This window comes from Oreochromis niloticus, linkage group LG7 (assembly GCF_001858045.2).
Source record: "Oreochromis niloticus isolate F11D_XX linkage group LG7, O_niloticus_UMD_NMBU, whole genome shotgun sequence".
In the NCBI taxonomy this organism is placed as follows: domain Eukaryota; kingdom Metazoa; phylum Chordata; class Actinopteri; order Cichliformes; family Cichlidae; genus Oreochromis; species Oreochromis niloticus.
Genome location: NC_031972.2, coordinates 36177310 through 36195134, shown reverse-complemented (window position 1 = coordinate 36195134; position 17825 = coordinate 36177310). Strand labels below are relative to the sequence as shown.

Below are 17825 nucleotides of genomic sequence, written 5' to 3'. Positions count from 1 at the left end.
ACTGATAGGCTCCTCCCCCCCAGCTACCCTCACCTGGACAAAAGAAGAAGGCGGGTGGATGATGATGGGCGAGGTGTGAAGGGTTTGGTCACATGACTCAGTGAGGTGTGTGTTAAATGAGTGGAGAGAGCGCCGCAGCAGGAAGTGATGTAATAACCGTGTCTCCAAGCTCTCATGAGTGCTTGGAGCAGATGATATGAGAGTTGGTTGCTATAGCTACGGCTACAGTTGCCCAGGTAACTGGGCCCCTTGAGGCCTCAACAGCTGTTACCATGGAGTTGCCGTGGCGATGAGCAGAGATATTCTGGGATGTGATTTAACTCTTCATGTGTTTATTTTTTTTTACAGATGAACGGGTCAGAGGGAGAGCTGGAGTACGAGGAGATCACACTGGAGAGGGTGAGCGCACACACACAGACACACACACACACGCACACACACGCACAGACACACACACACACACACACACAGACACACACACACACGTGTGGTGGTGAGAAACACTCGGTCCTCGCGCTCCTTCCAGCTCGTCTCCGCTCTGTTTTTAGACGCATCACTCTGATTAAAAGCCGCCGTCACCCTCTGAATGTAAGCCACGCCCCCCTGACATCAGCGGGTTATTTTTAGCTCCTTTTACAAATCAAACCAGTGAACCTGACGTTTAATCAGCTGGTCTCAGATCTGCTCACAGAGGCACAGCTGTCAGCACACACAGGAGTGATTTCATGAGTCACCTCCCATCAGCCCTTCATGTACTCATGTGAGGATGATGATGATGAGGAGGAGGATGGTGAGGATGAGTGTGGAGGTGTGTGAGAGACAGCGGGTGGACAGAGACACTGACATCAGTCCTCAGTGAGTGAGAAGTCTGCAAACACATCTGCATAATTCATGCACAGCTGATCCCTGAATACGAGCTGCAGGCAGAAACACCACAGAAGAAGAAGAAAACAGGAAGTAAATGAGACGTTCCTGTCAGGGCCGATGATGATGATGATGAAGGTTTAGTTCTGCTGTGAAGACACATCAGTGAAAGGACTGCTGGGTAATGTCAGGCAGGACTGACCTCCATCAGGCAGATGGTCCAGAGAGCTGCAGGAGAAGAAGAAGGAGGAGGAGCAGGAGGATTAGATTCAGTCTTGTTAGAGGACAGGAAGGTGAAGCTCATCTCTGTGGACGTCTTCAGCCAACAGCTCGCAGCTTCCTGCGGTCATGTGGACACCAGCTATGATGGTGACACCATCACAGGAAGTGGAGCAGCTCTGACTGAAACAGCTGACTAACTGCTGTCATGGTAACCTGCTGCTGAGGCTGAACTCATGAGGCCTCTCAGCCCAGTGACAGGAATCAGCTCCTCAGGAGGTCCTCATCAGGGTCCTTTCAAAGTGAAGGAGCAGCAGCTCCACCTGCTGGATGTCCGAGCTCCTCCCCCCTGTCTCTAACAGAAACCATGATCAGAGCAACACTGGGTCTGCTGGACCAACGAACCTTCAGCTTGTCTTTCTTCACCTCGGTGCTCCATCTTGAGGGGAACTAACGGCACAGAAAGTAGGATCTATAGAAAACAGAATATAACACTATAACCAGAAGAATAAATAACACAGAACATAGAACCAAAATTCAAGATTATCAAAAATACAAAACCAGAAAACACCAAATATCTCTACAGCCTCACTTCACTCCTGTCTCCCCTCTGAGAGCTGAAGATCCAAAAGTCAGCTGGTTTGGACGTCAGTCTGACTCTGATAAAAACACCAACATCTGCAGAGCTCCAGAGTTATCCAGCTGTGCAGTAAGCTAGCCTGACAGCTGGATAACTCTCTTGGACCTCTGCTGGCTGTTTGTCTTAGATTCACTCCCAGGTTTGTCTTATGAGCTCACTGAGCACATGGGCCAGGTGCTGGTGTAAGTGGGAGCTCATCCGGGATCCACATACAGGAAGACCCAGGTCTGCATCAGGTACAGTGTGTTCATGTGTGTGTTAATGTGTGTGTGTTCAGGGCAACTCTGGTCTAGGCTTCAGCATCGCGGGAGGAACCGACAATCCTCACATCGGAGACGACCCCTCCATCTTCATCACCAAGATCATCCCCGGAGGAGCCGCTGCCCAGGACGGACGCCTCAGGTGCACACACACAGAAACACAAATACACAAACAGACACACACAGAAACACAGACACACACAAACAGACACACACAGAAACACACACAGACTCTTTGCTTGTGCTTGTGTTTTCTGAGGACATGAAGCTGAGCCTCTCACCTCTAAAGGACCGGTCCACCTAAACCTGATCACACCTGAGCCTTCAAACAGCTGTTTGAGGAGGTGACAGTGACTCTCTCTCTCTCTTCATCACCAGGGTGAACGACAGCATCGTATTTGTCAACGATGTGGACGTCCGGGAGGTCACTCACTCCATCGCTGTGGAGGCGCTGAAGGAGGCGGGGCCTGTTGTCAGGCTGTACGTGCTGCGGAGACGCCCACCGAGCGAACGCATCACACAGATCAAACTGATGAAAGGACCCAAAGGTGAGACAGGAGAGCAGGTGTTCAGCTCTTATGTAACTGTGATTCCAGCTGCTCTGCTGCCCTCTGCTGGACTGTTACAGTCATTACAGCTCTTAAACTTTTCTTTGCAAACTCCTTTGACTACAGTTCTTAAATACTTTATGTTTTATGTCAGCTACAGAAGAATTAGAGACATGACAGAGGCTTCACACAGGAGATTCACCTTTACACTGTGATTCCTCAGCAGGTCCACGTACTGTAGTGATGTTTAATAAACCTGTTATAAATAAAGTTTGGTCAAACAGGAAGCAGAACCTGCCTAAAACACACCTGAACGTGTCACCTCATATGGAGCCAGTCACACCTGGAAATGTATTACTTTGTATGTTTTTAACATTTTGTGACGCACTGACTGCTTCAGTAACATATTTTAGTTCATCACCTTTTTAATCTGTAAATGTTGTTTCCCATGAGTCAGTTTGATCTTCAGCTCATGGTGTTCTGTGGTTTCGTTAATCTAACCCCGCCCCCCGGTGCAGGTCTGGGCTTCAGTATAGCGGGCGGCGTGGGGAACCAGCACGTCCCTGGAGACAACAGCATCTACGTCACCAAGATCATCGAGGGCGGGGCGGCACACCGTGATGGGCGGCTGCAGATCGGAGACAAAATCCTGGCGGTACGTGACATCACATGTGTTCTCTTTGACACGCTAAACTGATGTGACTGTGGTCTAACGTGAGACTCCGCCCCCCGGCAGGTCAACCACATGTCTCTGGAGGACGTCCTGCACGAAGACGCAGTGTCGGCCCTGAAGAACACAGGAGAGGTGGTCTACCTGAAGGTGGCCACGCCCACCTCGCAGTACATCCACCCAATTGATCGATACAGCCCCCCCGACCTGACCAGCTGTGAGTACACCTGTACACCTCCTCACACCTGCTCACAGGTTGATTACACTGATAATACTACAGTAATATTGTGAATAATACCATAAATAGTACTATAAACAGTACTGCATATCAGTCATCTGTACAGATGTGAGTTCACCCTGAATGATGACTTTAGTTTGCCTGCAGCGCCACCCAGAGGACAGATGTGCACCTACAGCTCAGACTAATTCTAAACTCCTCAGAAGATGAAACCAGGACACAGTCAGGCTTTAAAATGAGTTTAATGAGGTTTTCCTTCAAGAAGCTCCAGAAATGTTTGATCCTATCAGGCTTTGATCCTGATGCAGGTGAACTCAAGACTCAGGCTCAGAGGAAAGTCCAGGATGTTTGCTTTGCTATGGATAAGATTATCATTAATAACAGATTAATCCAGAATAATGTGTCAAACACAGTCAGCAACCAGTTAAACCTGTGATCCTGGTCCAGATGTTAGACCCGTGTCCCTGATCCAGATGTTAGACCCGTGTCCCTGATCCAGATGTTAGACCCGTGACCCCGATCCAGATGTTAGACCCGTGTCCCCGATCCAGATGTTAGACCCGTGTCCCCGATCCAGATGTTAGACCTGTGACCCTGATCCAGATGTTAGACCTGTCCCTAATCCAGATGTTAGACCTGTCCCTTATCCAGATGTTAGACCTGTCCCTGATCCAGATGTTAGACCTGTCCCCGATCCAGATGTTAGACCTGTCCCTGGTCCAGATGTTAGACCTGTCCCTGATCCAGATGTTAGACCTGTCCCTGATCCAGATGTTAGACCCGTGACCCTGGTCCAGATGTTAGACCTGTGACCCTGGTCCAGATGTTAGACCTGTCCCTGATCCAGATGTTAGACCCGTGTCCCTGATCCAGATGTTAGACCTGTCCCTGATCCAGATGTTAGACCCGTGTCCCTGATCCAGATGTTAGACCGTGACCCTGATCCAGATGTTAGACCCGTGTCCCTGATCCAGATGTTAGACCTGTCCCTGATCCAGATGTTAGACCCGTGTCCCTGATCCAGATGTTAGACCCGTGACCCTGATCCAGATGTCAGAGATCAGCTGCTGACTCCTCCGTCCTCTCTGCAGCCTACATGGAGCCGGACTACATGTGCGATTACCCACAAGCCCTCCCTCCTCCGTCACCGCGGCGATACTCCCCGATCCCCCGCGGCATGATGGGAGAGGACGAGTACTCGAGGGAGCCTCGCAGGGTGTGCGTGCAGCGCGGCTCCACCGGCCTGGGCTTCAACATCGTGGGTGGAGAGGACGGAGAGGGCATCTTCATCTCCTTCATCCTCGCAGGAGGCCCAGCAGACCTGAGCGGGGAGCTCCGCAAGGGAGACCAGATCCTCAGTGTAATACACAAACACACACACACAGATCCTCAGTGTAATACACACAAACACACACACACAGATCCTCAGTGTAATACACACAAACACACACAGATCCTCAGTGTAATACACACAAAGACACACAGATCCTCAGTGTAATACACACAAACACACACAGATCCTCAGTGTAATACACACAAACACACACACACAGATCCTCAGTGTAATACACACAAACACACACAGATCCTCAGTGTAATACACACAAACACACACACACAGATCCTCAGTGTAATACACACAAACACACACAGATCCTCAGTGTAATACACACAAACACACACAGATCCTCAGTGTAATACACACAAACACACACACACAGATCCTCAGTGTAATACACACACACACACACACACAGATCCTCAGTGTAATACACACAAACACACACACACACAGATCCTCAGTGTAATACACACAAACACACACAGATCCTCAGTGTAATACACACAAACACACACACACAGATCCTCAGTGTAATACATACACACACACACACACAGATCCTCAGTGTAATACACACACACACACACACACAGATCCTCAGTGTAATACACACAAACACACACAGATCCTCAGTGTAATACACACAAACACACACAGATCCTCAGTGTAATACACACAAACACACACACACAGATCCTCAGTGTAATACACACAAACACACACACACAGATCCTCAGTGTAATACACACACACACACACAGATCCTCAGTGTAATACACACAAACACACACACACACAGATCCTCAGTGTAATACACACAAACACACACACACAGATCCTCAGTGTAATACACACAAACACACACACACAGATCCTCAGTGTAATACACACAAACACACACAGATCCTCAGTGTAATACACACAAAGACACACACACAGATCCTCAGTGTAATACACACAAACACACACACACAGATCCTCAGTGTAATACACACAAACACACACAGATCCTCAGTGTAATACACACAAACACACACACAGATCCTCAGTGTAATACACACAAACACACACAGATCCTCAGTGTAATACACACAAACACACACAGATCCTCAGTGTAATACACACACACACACACACACAGATCCTCAGTGTAATACACACAAACACACACACACAGATCCTCAGTGTAATACACACAACACACACAGATCCTCAGTGTAATACACACAAACACACACACAGATCCTCAGTGTAATACACACAAACACACACACACAGATCCTCAGTGTAATACACACAAACACACACAGATCCTCAGTGTAATACACACAAACACACACACACAGATCCTCAGTGTAATACATACACACACACACACACAGATCCTCAGTGTAATACACACACACACACACACACAGATCCTCAGTGTAATACACACAAACACACACAGATCCTCAGTGTAATACACACAACCACACAGATCCTCAGTGTAATACACACACAAACACACACAGATCCTCAGTGTAATACACACAAACACACACACACAGATCCTCAGTGTAATACACACACACACACACAGATCCTCAGTGTAATACACACAAACACACACACACACAGATCCTCAGTGTAATACACACAAACACACACACACAGATCCTCAGTGTAATACACACAAACACACACAGATCCTCAGTGTAATACACACAAACACACACAGATCCTCAGTGTAATACACACAAACACACACACAGATCCTCAGTGTAATACACACAAACACACACAGATCCTCAGTGTAATACACACAAACACACACAGATCCTCAGTGTAACACAAACAAACACACACAGATCCTCAGTGTAACACAAACACACACAGATCCTCAGTGTAATACACACAAACACACACACAGATCCTCAGTGTAATACACACAAACACACACAGATCCTCAGTGTAACACAAACAAACACACACAGATCCTCAGTGTAATACACACAAACACACACAGATCCTCAGTGTAATACACACAAACACACAGATCCTCAGTGTAATACACACAAACACACACACACAGATCCTCAGTGTAATACACACAAACACACACACACAGATCCTCAGTGTAATACACACAAACACACACACACAGATCCTCAGTGTAATACACACAAACACACACACACAGATCCTCAGTGTAATACACACAAACACACACACACAGATCCTCAGTGTAATACACACAAACACACACAGATCCTCAGTGTAATACACACAAACACACACACACAGATCCTTCAGTGTAATACACACAAACACACACACACAGATCCTCAGTGTAATACACACACACACACACACACACAGATCCTCAGTGTAATACACACAAACACACACACAGATCCTCAGTGTAATACACACAAACACACACACACAGATCCTCAGTGTAATACACCACAACACACACACACAAGATCCTCAGTGTAATACAACAAACACACACGATCCTCATGTAATACACACAAACACACACACAGATCCTCAGTGTAATACACACAAACACACACACAGATCCTCAGTGTAATACACACAAACACACACAGATCCTCAGTGTAATACACACACACACACACACACAGATCCTCAGTGTAATACACACAAACACACACACACAGATCCTCAGTGTAATACACACAAACACACACACACAGATCCTCAGTGTAATACACACAACAACACACACAGATCCTCAGTGTAATACACACACACACACACACACAGATCCTCATGTAATAACACAAACACACACAGATCCTCAGTGTAATACACACAAACCACACACACACAGATCCTCAGTGTAATACACACAAACACACACACACACAGATCCTCAGTGTAATACACACAAACACACACACACAGATCCTCAGTGTAATACACACACACACACACACACAGATCCTCAGTGTAATACACACAAACACACACACACACAGATCCTCAGTGTAATACACACAAACACACACACACAGATCCTCAGTGTAATACACACAAACACACACACACACACAGATCCTCAGTGTAATACACACAAACACACACACACACACAGATCCTCAGTGTAATACACACAAACACACACACACAGATCCTCAGTGTAATACACACAAACACACACAGATCCTCAGTGTAATACACACACACACACACACAGATCCTCAGTGTAATACACACAAACACACACAGATCCTCAATGTAATACACACAAACACACACACACAGATCCTCAGTGTAATACACACAAACACACACACAGATCCTCAGTGTAATACACACAAACACACACACACAGATCCTCAGTGTAATACACACAAACACACACACACAGATCCTCAGTGTAATACACACAAACACACACAGATCCTCAGTGTAATACACACAAACACACACACAGATCCTCAGTGTAATACACACAAACACACACACAGATCCTCAGTGTAATACACACAACACACACACAGATCCTCAGTGTAATACACACACACACACACAGATCCTCAGTGTAATACACACAAACACACACACAGATCCTCAGTGTAATACACACAAACACACACACAGATCCTCAGTGTAATACACACAAACACACACACACAGATCCTCAGTGTAATACACACAAACACACACACAGATCCTCAGTGTAATACACACAAAACACACACACAGATCCTCAGTGTAATACACACAAACACACACACACAGATCCTCAGTGTAATACACACAAACACACACACAGATCCTCAGTGTAATACACACAAACACACACACAGATCCTCAGTGTAATACACACAAACACACACACAGATCCTCAGTGTAATACACACAAACACACAAAAAAACACACACACACCAGATCCTCAGTGTAATACACACAAACACACACAGATCCTCAGTGTAATACACACAAACACACACACACAGATCCTCAGTGTAATACACACACACACACACACACAGATCCTCAGTGTAATACACACAAACACACACAGATCCTCAGTGTAATACACACAAACACACACACAGATCCTCAGTGTAATACACACAAACACACACACAGATCCTCAGTGTAATACACACAAACACACACACAGATCCTCAGTGTAATACACACAACACACACACACAGATCCTCAGTGTAATACACACAACACACACAACACAGATCCTCAGTGTAATACACACAAACACACACACAGATCCTCAGTGTAATACACACAAACACACACAGATCCTCAGTGTAATACACACAAACACACACACACAGATCCTCAGTGTAATACACACACACACACACAGATCCTCAGTGTAATACACACAAACACACACACACAGATCCTCAGTGTAATACACACAAACACACACAGATCCTCAGTGTAATACACACACACACACACATCCTCAGTGTAAACACACACACACACACAGATCCTCAGTGTAATACACACACACACACACACAGATCCTCAGTGTAATACACACAAACACACACAGATCCTCAGTGTAATACACACAACACACACACACAGATCCTCAGTGTAATAAACACACACACACACCACACAGATCCTCAGTGTAATACACACAAACACACACACAGATCCTCAGTGTAATACACACAAACACACACACACAGATCCTCAGTGTAATACACACAAACACACACACACAGATCCTCAGTGTAATACACACAAACACACATACACATACACACACACACACAGATCCTCAGTGTAATACACACAAACACACACACACAGATCCTCAGTGTAATACACACACACACACACACAGACCTCAGTGTAATACACAAAACACACACACAGATCCTCAGTGTAATACACACAAACACACACACACAGATCCTCAGTGTATACAACAAACACCACACACAGATCTCAGTGTAATACAACAAACACACACACAGATCCTCAGTGTAATACACACAAACACACACACACAGATCCTCAGTGTAATACACAAACACACACAGATCCTCAGTGTAATACACACACACACAGATCCTCAGTGTAATACACAAACACAAACACACACACAGATCCTCAGTGTAATACACACAAACACACACACAGATCCTCAGTGTAATACACACAAACACCACACACAGATCCTCAGTGTAATACACACAAACACACACACAGATCCTCAGTGTTACACAAACACACAATCCAGTGTAATACACACACACACACAGATCCTCAGTGTAATACACACAAACACACACACAGATCCTCAGTGTAATACACACAAACACACACAGATCCTCAGTGTAATACACACAAACACACACAGATCCTCAGTAATACACACAAACACACACAGATCCTCAGTGTAATACACACAAACACACACACACAGATCCTCAGTGTAATACACACAAACACACACACAGATCCTCAGTGTAATACACAAAACACACACAGATCCTCAGTGTAACACAAAACACACACACCAGATCCAGTAATACACACACACACAGATCCTCAGTGTAATACACACAAACACACACACAGATCCTCAGTGTAATACACACAACAACACAGATCCAGGAATACACCACACAACAGATCCTCAGTGTAATACACACAAACAACACAGATCCCATGTAATACACACACCACACAGATCTCAGTGTAATACACACAAACACACACCAGATCCTCATGTAATACACAAAAACAACACAGATCTCAGTGTAATACACAAAACACACACACACAGATCCTCAGTGTAATACACAAACAACACACACAGATCCTCAGTGTAATACACACAAACACACACACACAGATCCTCAGTGTAATAACACACAAAAACACACACAGATCCTCAGTGTAATACACACAAACCACACACAGATCCTCAGTGTAATACACACAACACACACACACAGATCCTCAGTGTAATACACAAAACACACACACAGATCCTCAGTGTAATACACACAAACACAACACAGATCCTCAGTGTAATACACACAAACACACACACAGATCCTCAGTGTAATACACACAAACACACACAAGATCCTCAGTGTAATACACACAAACACACACACAGATCCTCAGTGTAATACACACAAACACACACACACAGATCCTCAGTGTAAATACACACAAACACACCACAGATCCTCAGTGTAATACCACACAAACACACACACAGATCCTCAGTGTAATACACACAAACACACACCACAGATCCTCAGTGTAATACACACAAACACACAACAGATCCTCAGTGTAATACAACAAACACACACACACAGATCCTCAGTGTAATAAACACAAACACACACCACAGATCCTCAGTGTATACACACAACACACACACCAGATCCTCAGTGTAATACACACAAACACACACCACAGATCCTCAGTGTAATACACACACACACACAACAGATCCTCAGTGTAATACACACAAACACACACACACAGATCCTCAGTGTAATACACACAAACACACACACAGATCCTCAGTGTAATACACACAAACACACACACAGATCCTCAGTGTAATACACACAACACACACACAGATCCTCAGTGTAATACACACAAACACACACACCAGATCCTCAGTGTATACACACAAACACAACACAGATCTCAGTGTAATACACACAAACACAACACAGATCCTCAGTGTAATACACACAAACACACAACAGATCTCATGAATACACACAACACACACAGATCCTCAGTGTAATACACACAAACACAACACACCACAGATCCTCAGTGTAATACACACAAACACACACAGATCCTCAGTGTAATACACACAAACACACACACACAGATCCTCAGTGTAATACACACAAACACACACACACAGATCCTCAGTGTAATACACACAAACAACACACACAGATCCTCAGTGTAATACAACACACAACACACACAGATCCTCAGTGTAATACACACAAACACACACACAGATCCTCAGTGTAATACCAAAACACAACCAATACACACAAACACAACACAGATCCTCAGTGTAATACACACAAACACACACACACAGATCCTCAGTGTAATACACACAAACACACACAGATCCTCAGTGTAATACACACAAACACACACCAGATCCTCAGTGTAATACACCAAACACACACACACAGATCCTCAGTGTAATACACACAAACACACACACACAGATCCTCAGTGTAATACACACACAAACACACACACAGATCCTCAGTGTAATACACACAAACACACACAGATCCTCAGTGTAATACACACAAACACACACACACAGATCCTCAGTGTAATACACACAAACACACACACACAGATCCTCAGTGTAATACACACAAACACACACACACAGATCCTCAGTGTAATACACACAAACACACACACAGATCCTCAGTGTAATACACACAAACACACACACACAGATCCTCAGTGTAATACACACAAACACACCACACAGATCCTCAGTGTAATACACACAAACACACACAGATCCTCAGTGTAATACACACACACACACACAAGATCCTCAGTGTAATACACACAAACACACACACACAGATCCTCAGTGTAATACACACAAACACACACAGATCCTCAGTGTAATACACACAAACACACACACAGATCCTCAGTGTAATACACACAAACACACACACACAGATCCTCAGTGTAATACAACACAAACACACACAGATCCTCAGTGTAATACACACAAACACACACACACAGATCCTCAGTGTAATACACACAAACACACACAGATCCTCAGTGTAATACACACAAACACACACACAGATCCTCAGTGTAATACACACAAACACACACAGATCCTCAGTGTAATACACACAAAAACACAGATCTCAGTGTAATACACACAAACACCACACAGATCCTCAGTGTAATACACACAACACACACACCAGATCCTCAGTGTAATACACACAAACACACACACACAGATCCTCAGTGTAATACACACAACACACACACAGACAGGAAAAAAAAAAAAAAAAAATCCTCAGTGTAATACACACAAACCACACACACAGATCCTCAGTGTAATACACACAAACACACACACACAGATCCTCAGTGTAATACACACAAACACCACACACAGATCCTCAGTGTAATACACACAAACACACACACACAGATCCTCAGTGTAATACACACACACACACACACAGATCCTCAGTGTAATACACACAAACAACACACACCACAGATCCTCAGTGTAATACACCAAACACACACACACAGATCCTCAGTGTAATACACACAAACACACACAGATCCTCAGTGTATACACACAAACAACACAGATCCTCAGTGTAATACACACAAACACACACAGATCCTCAGTGTAATACACACAAACACACACACACAGATCCTCAGTGTAATACACACAACACACACACACAGATCCTCAGTGTAATACACACAAACACACACAGATCCTCAGTGTAATACACACAAACACACACAGATCCTCAGTGTAATACACACAAACACACACACAGATCCTCAGTGTAATACACACAAACACACACACACAGATCCTCAGTGTAATACACACAACACAACACACACAGATCCTCAGTGTAATACACACAACACACACACAGATCCTCAGTGTAATACACACAACACACACACACAGATCTCAGTGTATACACACAACACACACACACAGATCCTCAGTGTAATACACACAAACACACACCAGATCCTCAGTGTAATACAACAAACACACACACACAGATCTCAGTGTAATACACACACACACACACACAGATCCTCAGTGTAATACACACAAACACACACACACAGATCCTCAGTGTAATACACACAACACACACACACAGATCCTCAGTGTAATACACACAAACACACACACACAGATCCTCAGTGTAATACACACAAACACACACAGATCCTCAGTGTAATACACACAAACACACACACACAGATCCTCAGTGTAATACACACAAACACACACAGATCCTCAGTGTAATACACACAAACACACACAGATCCAGTTAATACACACAAACACACCACACAGATCCTCAGTGTAATACACACAACACACACACACAGATCCTCAGTGTAATACACACAAACACACACAGATCCTCAGTGTAATACACACAAACACACACACACAGATCCTCAGTGTAATACACACAAACACACACCAGATCCTCAGTGTAATACACACAACACACCACCACCAGATCCTCAGTGTAAACACACAAACACACACAGATCCTCAGTGTAATACACACAAACACACACACACAGATCCTCAGTGTAATACACACAAAACACACACACAGATCCTCAGTGTAATACACACACACACACACACAGATCCTCAGTGTAATACACACAAACACACCCAACACAGATCCTCAGTGTAATACACACACACACAACACAGATCCTCAGTGTAATACACACAAACACACACACACAGATCCTCAGTGTAATACACCACAAACACACACAGATCCTCAGTGTAATACACACAAACACACACACACAGATCCTCAGTGTAATTACACACAAAACCACAACACCACAGATCCTCAGTGTTAATACACACAAACACACACACACAGATCCTCAGTGTAATACACACAAACAACACACACACAGATCTCAGTGTATACACACAAACACACCACCACAGATCCTCAGTGTAATACACACAAACACACACAACAGATCCTCAGTGTAATACACACAAACACACACACAGATCCTCAGTGTAATACACACAAACACACACACAGATCCTCAGTGTAATACACACAAACACACACACGATCCTCAGTGTAATACACACAAACACACACAGATCCTCAGTGTAATACACACAAACACACACACACAGATCCTCAGTGTAATACACCAAACACACACACACAGATCCTCATGTAATACAACAACACACACACAGATCCTCAGTGTAATACACACAAACAAACACACACAGATCTCAGTGTAATACACACAAAACACAACACAATCCCAAAAAACAAAAAACACAGATCCTCAGTGTAATACACACACACACACACAGATCCTCAGTGTAATACACACAACACACACACACAGATTCAGTGTAATACACACCAAACACACATTCAGTGTAATACACACACACACACACAGATCCTCAGTGTAATACACACAAACACACACAGATCCTCAGTGTAATACACACAAACACACACACACAGATCCTCAGTGTAATACACACAAACACACACCAGATCCTCAGTGTAATACACACAAACACACACACACAGATCCTCAGTGTAATACACACAAACACAACACAGATCCTCAGTGTAAACACACAACACACACACAGATCCTCAGTGTAATACACACAAACACACACACACAGATCCTCAGTGTAATACACACAAACACACACACACAGATCCTCAGTGTAATACACACAAACACACACACAGATCCTCAGTGTAATACACCACAAACACACACACACACAGATCCTCAGTGTAATACACACAAACACACACACACAGATCCTCAGTGTAATACACACAAACACAACACAGATCCTCAGTGTAATACACACAAACACACACACACACAGATCCTCAGTGTAATACACACAACACACACACACAGATCCTCAGTGTAATACACACACAACACACACAGATCCTCAGTGTAAACACACAACACACACACAGATCCTCAGTGTAATACACACAAACAACACACACAGATCCTCAGTGTAATACACACAAACACACACACAGATCCTCAGTGTAATACACACAACACACACACAATCCTCAGTGTAATACACACAACACACACACACAGATCCTCAGTGTAATACACACAAACACACACACACAGATCCTCAGTGTAATACACACAAACACACACACACAGATCCTCAGTGTAATACACACAACACACACAAGAACAACAAAACACACAGATCCTCAGTGTAATACACACAAACACACACACACAGATCCTCAGTGTAATACACACAAACACACACAGATCCTCAGTGTAATACACACAAACACACACAGATCCTCAGTGTAATACACACAAACACACACAGATCCTCAGTGTAATACACACACCACACACAGATCCTCAGTGTAATACACACAAACACACACACAGATCCTCAGTGTAATACACACAAACACACAACACACACCACACACACACAGATCCTCAGTGTAATACACACAAACACACACAGATCCTCAGTGTAATACACACAAACACACACACAGATCCTCAGTGTAATACACACAACACACACACACAGATCCTCAGTGTAATACACACAAACAACACACACAGATCCTCAGTGTAATACACACAACACACACACACAGATCCTCAGTGTAATACACACAAACACACACACAGATCCTCAGTGTAATACACACAAACACACACACAGATCCTCAGTGTAATACACACACACACACACAGTCCTCAGTGTAATACACACACACACACACAGATCCTCAGTGAATACACACAAACACACACAGATCCTCAGTGTAATACACACAAACACACACACAGATCCTCAGTGTAATACACACAAACACACACACAGATCCTCAGTGTAATACACACAAACACACACACAACAGATCCTCAGTGTAATACACACAAACACACACACACAGATCCTCAGTGTAATACACACAACACACACACACAGATCCTCAGTGTAATACACACAAACACACACACACACAGATCCTCAGTGTAATACACACAACACACAAATCATGTAATAACACACACACACAGATCCTCAGTGTAATACACACAACACACACACAGATCCTCAGTGTAATACACACAACACACACACACAGATCCTCAGTGTAATACACACAAACACACACACACACAGATCCTCAGTGTAATACACACAAACACACACACACAGATCCTCAGTGTAATACACACAAACACACACACACAGATCCTCAGTGTAATACACACAAACACACACACACAGATCCTCAGTGTAATACACACAAACACACACACACAGATCCTCAGTGTAATACACCACCAAACAAAAACACACACCACACACAGATCCTCAGTGTAATACACACACACACACACACAGATCCTCAGTGTAATACACACACACACACACACAGATCCTCAGTGTAATACACACAAACACACACACACAGATCCTCAGTGTAATACACACAAACACACACAGATCCTCAGTGTAATACACACAAACACACACACACACTCAGTGTAATACACACAAACACACACACAGATCCTCAGTGTAATACACACAAACACACACACACAGATCCTCAGTGTAATACACACAAACACACACACACAGATCCTCAGTGTAATACACACAAACACACACACAGATCTCAGTGTAATACACACAACAACACACACAGATCCTCAGTGTAATACACACAAACACACACACAGATCCTCAGTGTAATACACACACACAACACACACAGATCCTCAGTGTAATACACACAAACACACACAACACACACACACAGATCCTCAGTGTAATACACACAAACACACACACACAGATCCTCAGTGTAATACACACAAACCACACACAGATCCTCAGTGTAATACACACACAACACACACACAGATCCTCAGTGTAATACACAAACACAACACACAGATCCTCAGTGTAATACACACAACACACACAGATCCTCAGTGTAATACACACAAACACACACAGATCCTCAGTGTAATACACACAAACACACACAGATCCTCAGTGTAATACACACAAACACACACACACAGATCCTCAGTGTAATACACACACACACACACACACAGATCCTCAGTGTAATACACACAAACACACACACACAGATCTCAGTTAATAACAAAACACACACACAGATCCTCAGTGTAA

General features: G+C 43.9%; 1 protein-coding gene across 1 annotated transcript in view; it reads left to right on the top strand.

The window, feature by feature from the left end:
- Window positions 1-291: 291 nt before the first annotated feature.
- The window catches only part of LOC100702423 (disks large homolog 4), a 44556-nt gene continuing 27022 nt past the window's right edge, over window positions 292-17825 (top strand). The window contains exons 1-6 of the mRNA XM_019361386.2: window positions 292-399; window positions 2001-2125; window positions 2362-2531; window positions 3050-3186; window positions 3268-3418; window positions 4531-4799. Coding sequence (XP_019216931.2) covers window positions 349-399; window positions 2001-2125; window positions 2362-2531; window positions 3050-3186; window positions 3268-3418; window positions 4531-4799 — 903 coding nt within the window. The 5' untranslated portion in view covers window positions 292-348. The remainder of the gene's footprint in view (window positions 400-2000; window positions 2126-2361; window positions 2532-3049; window positions 3187-3267; window positions 3419-4530; window positions 4800-17825) is intronic.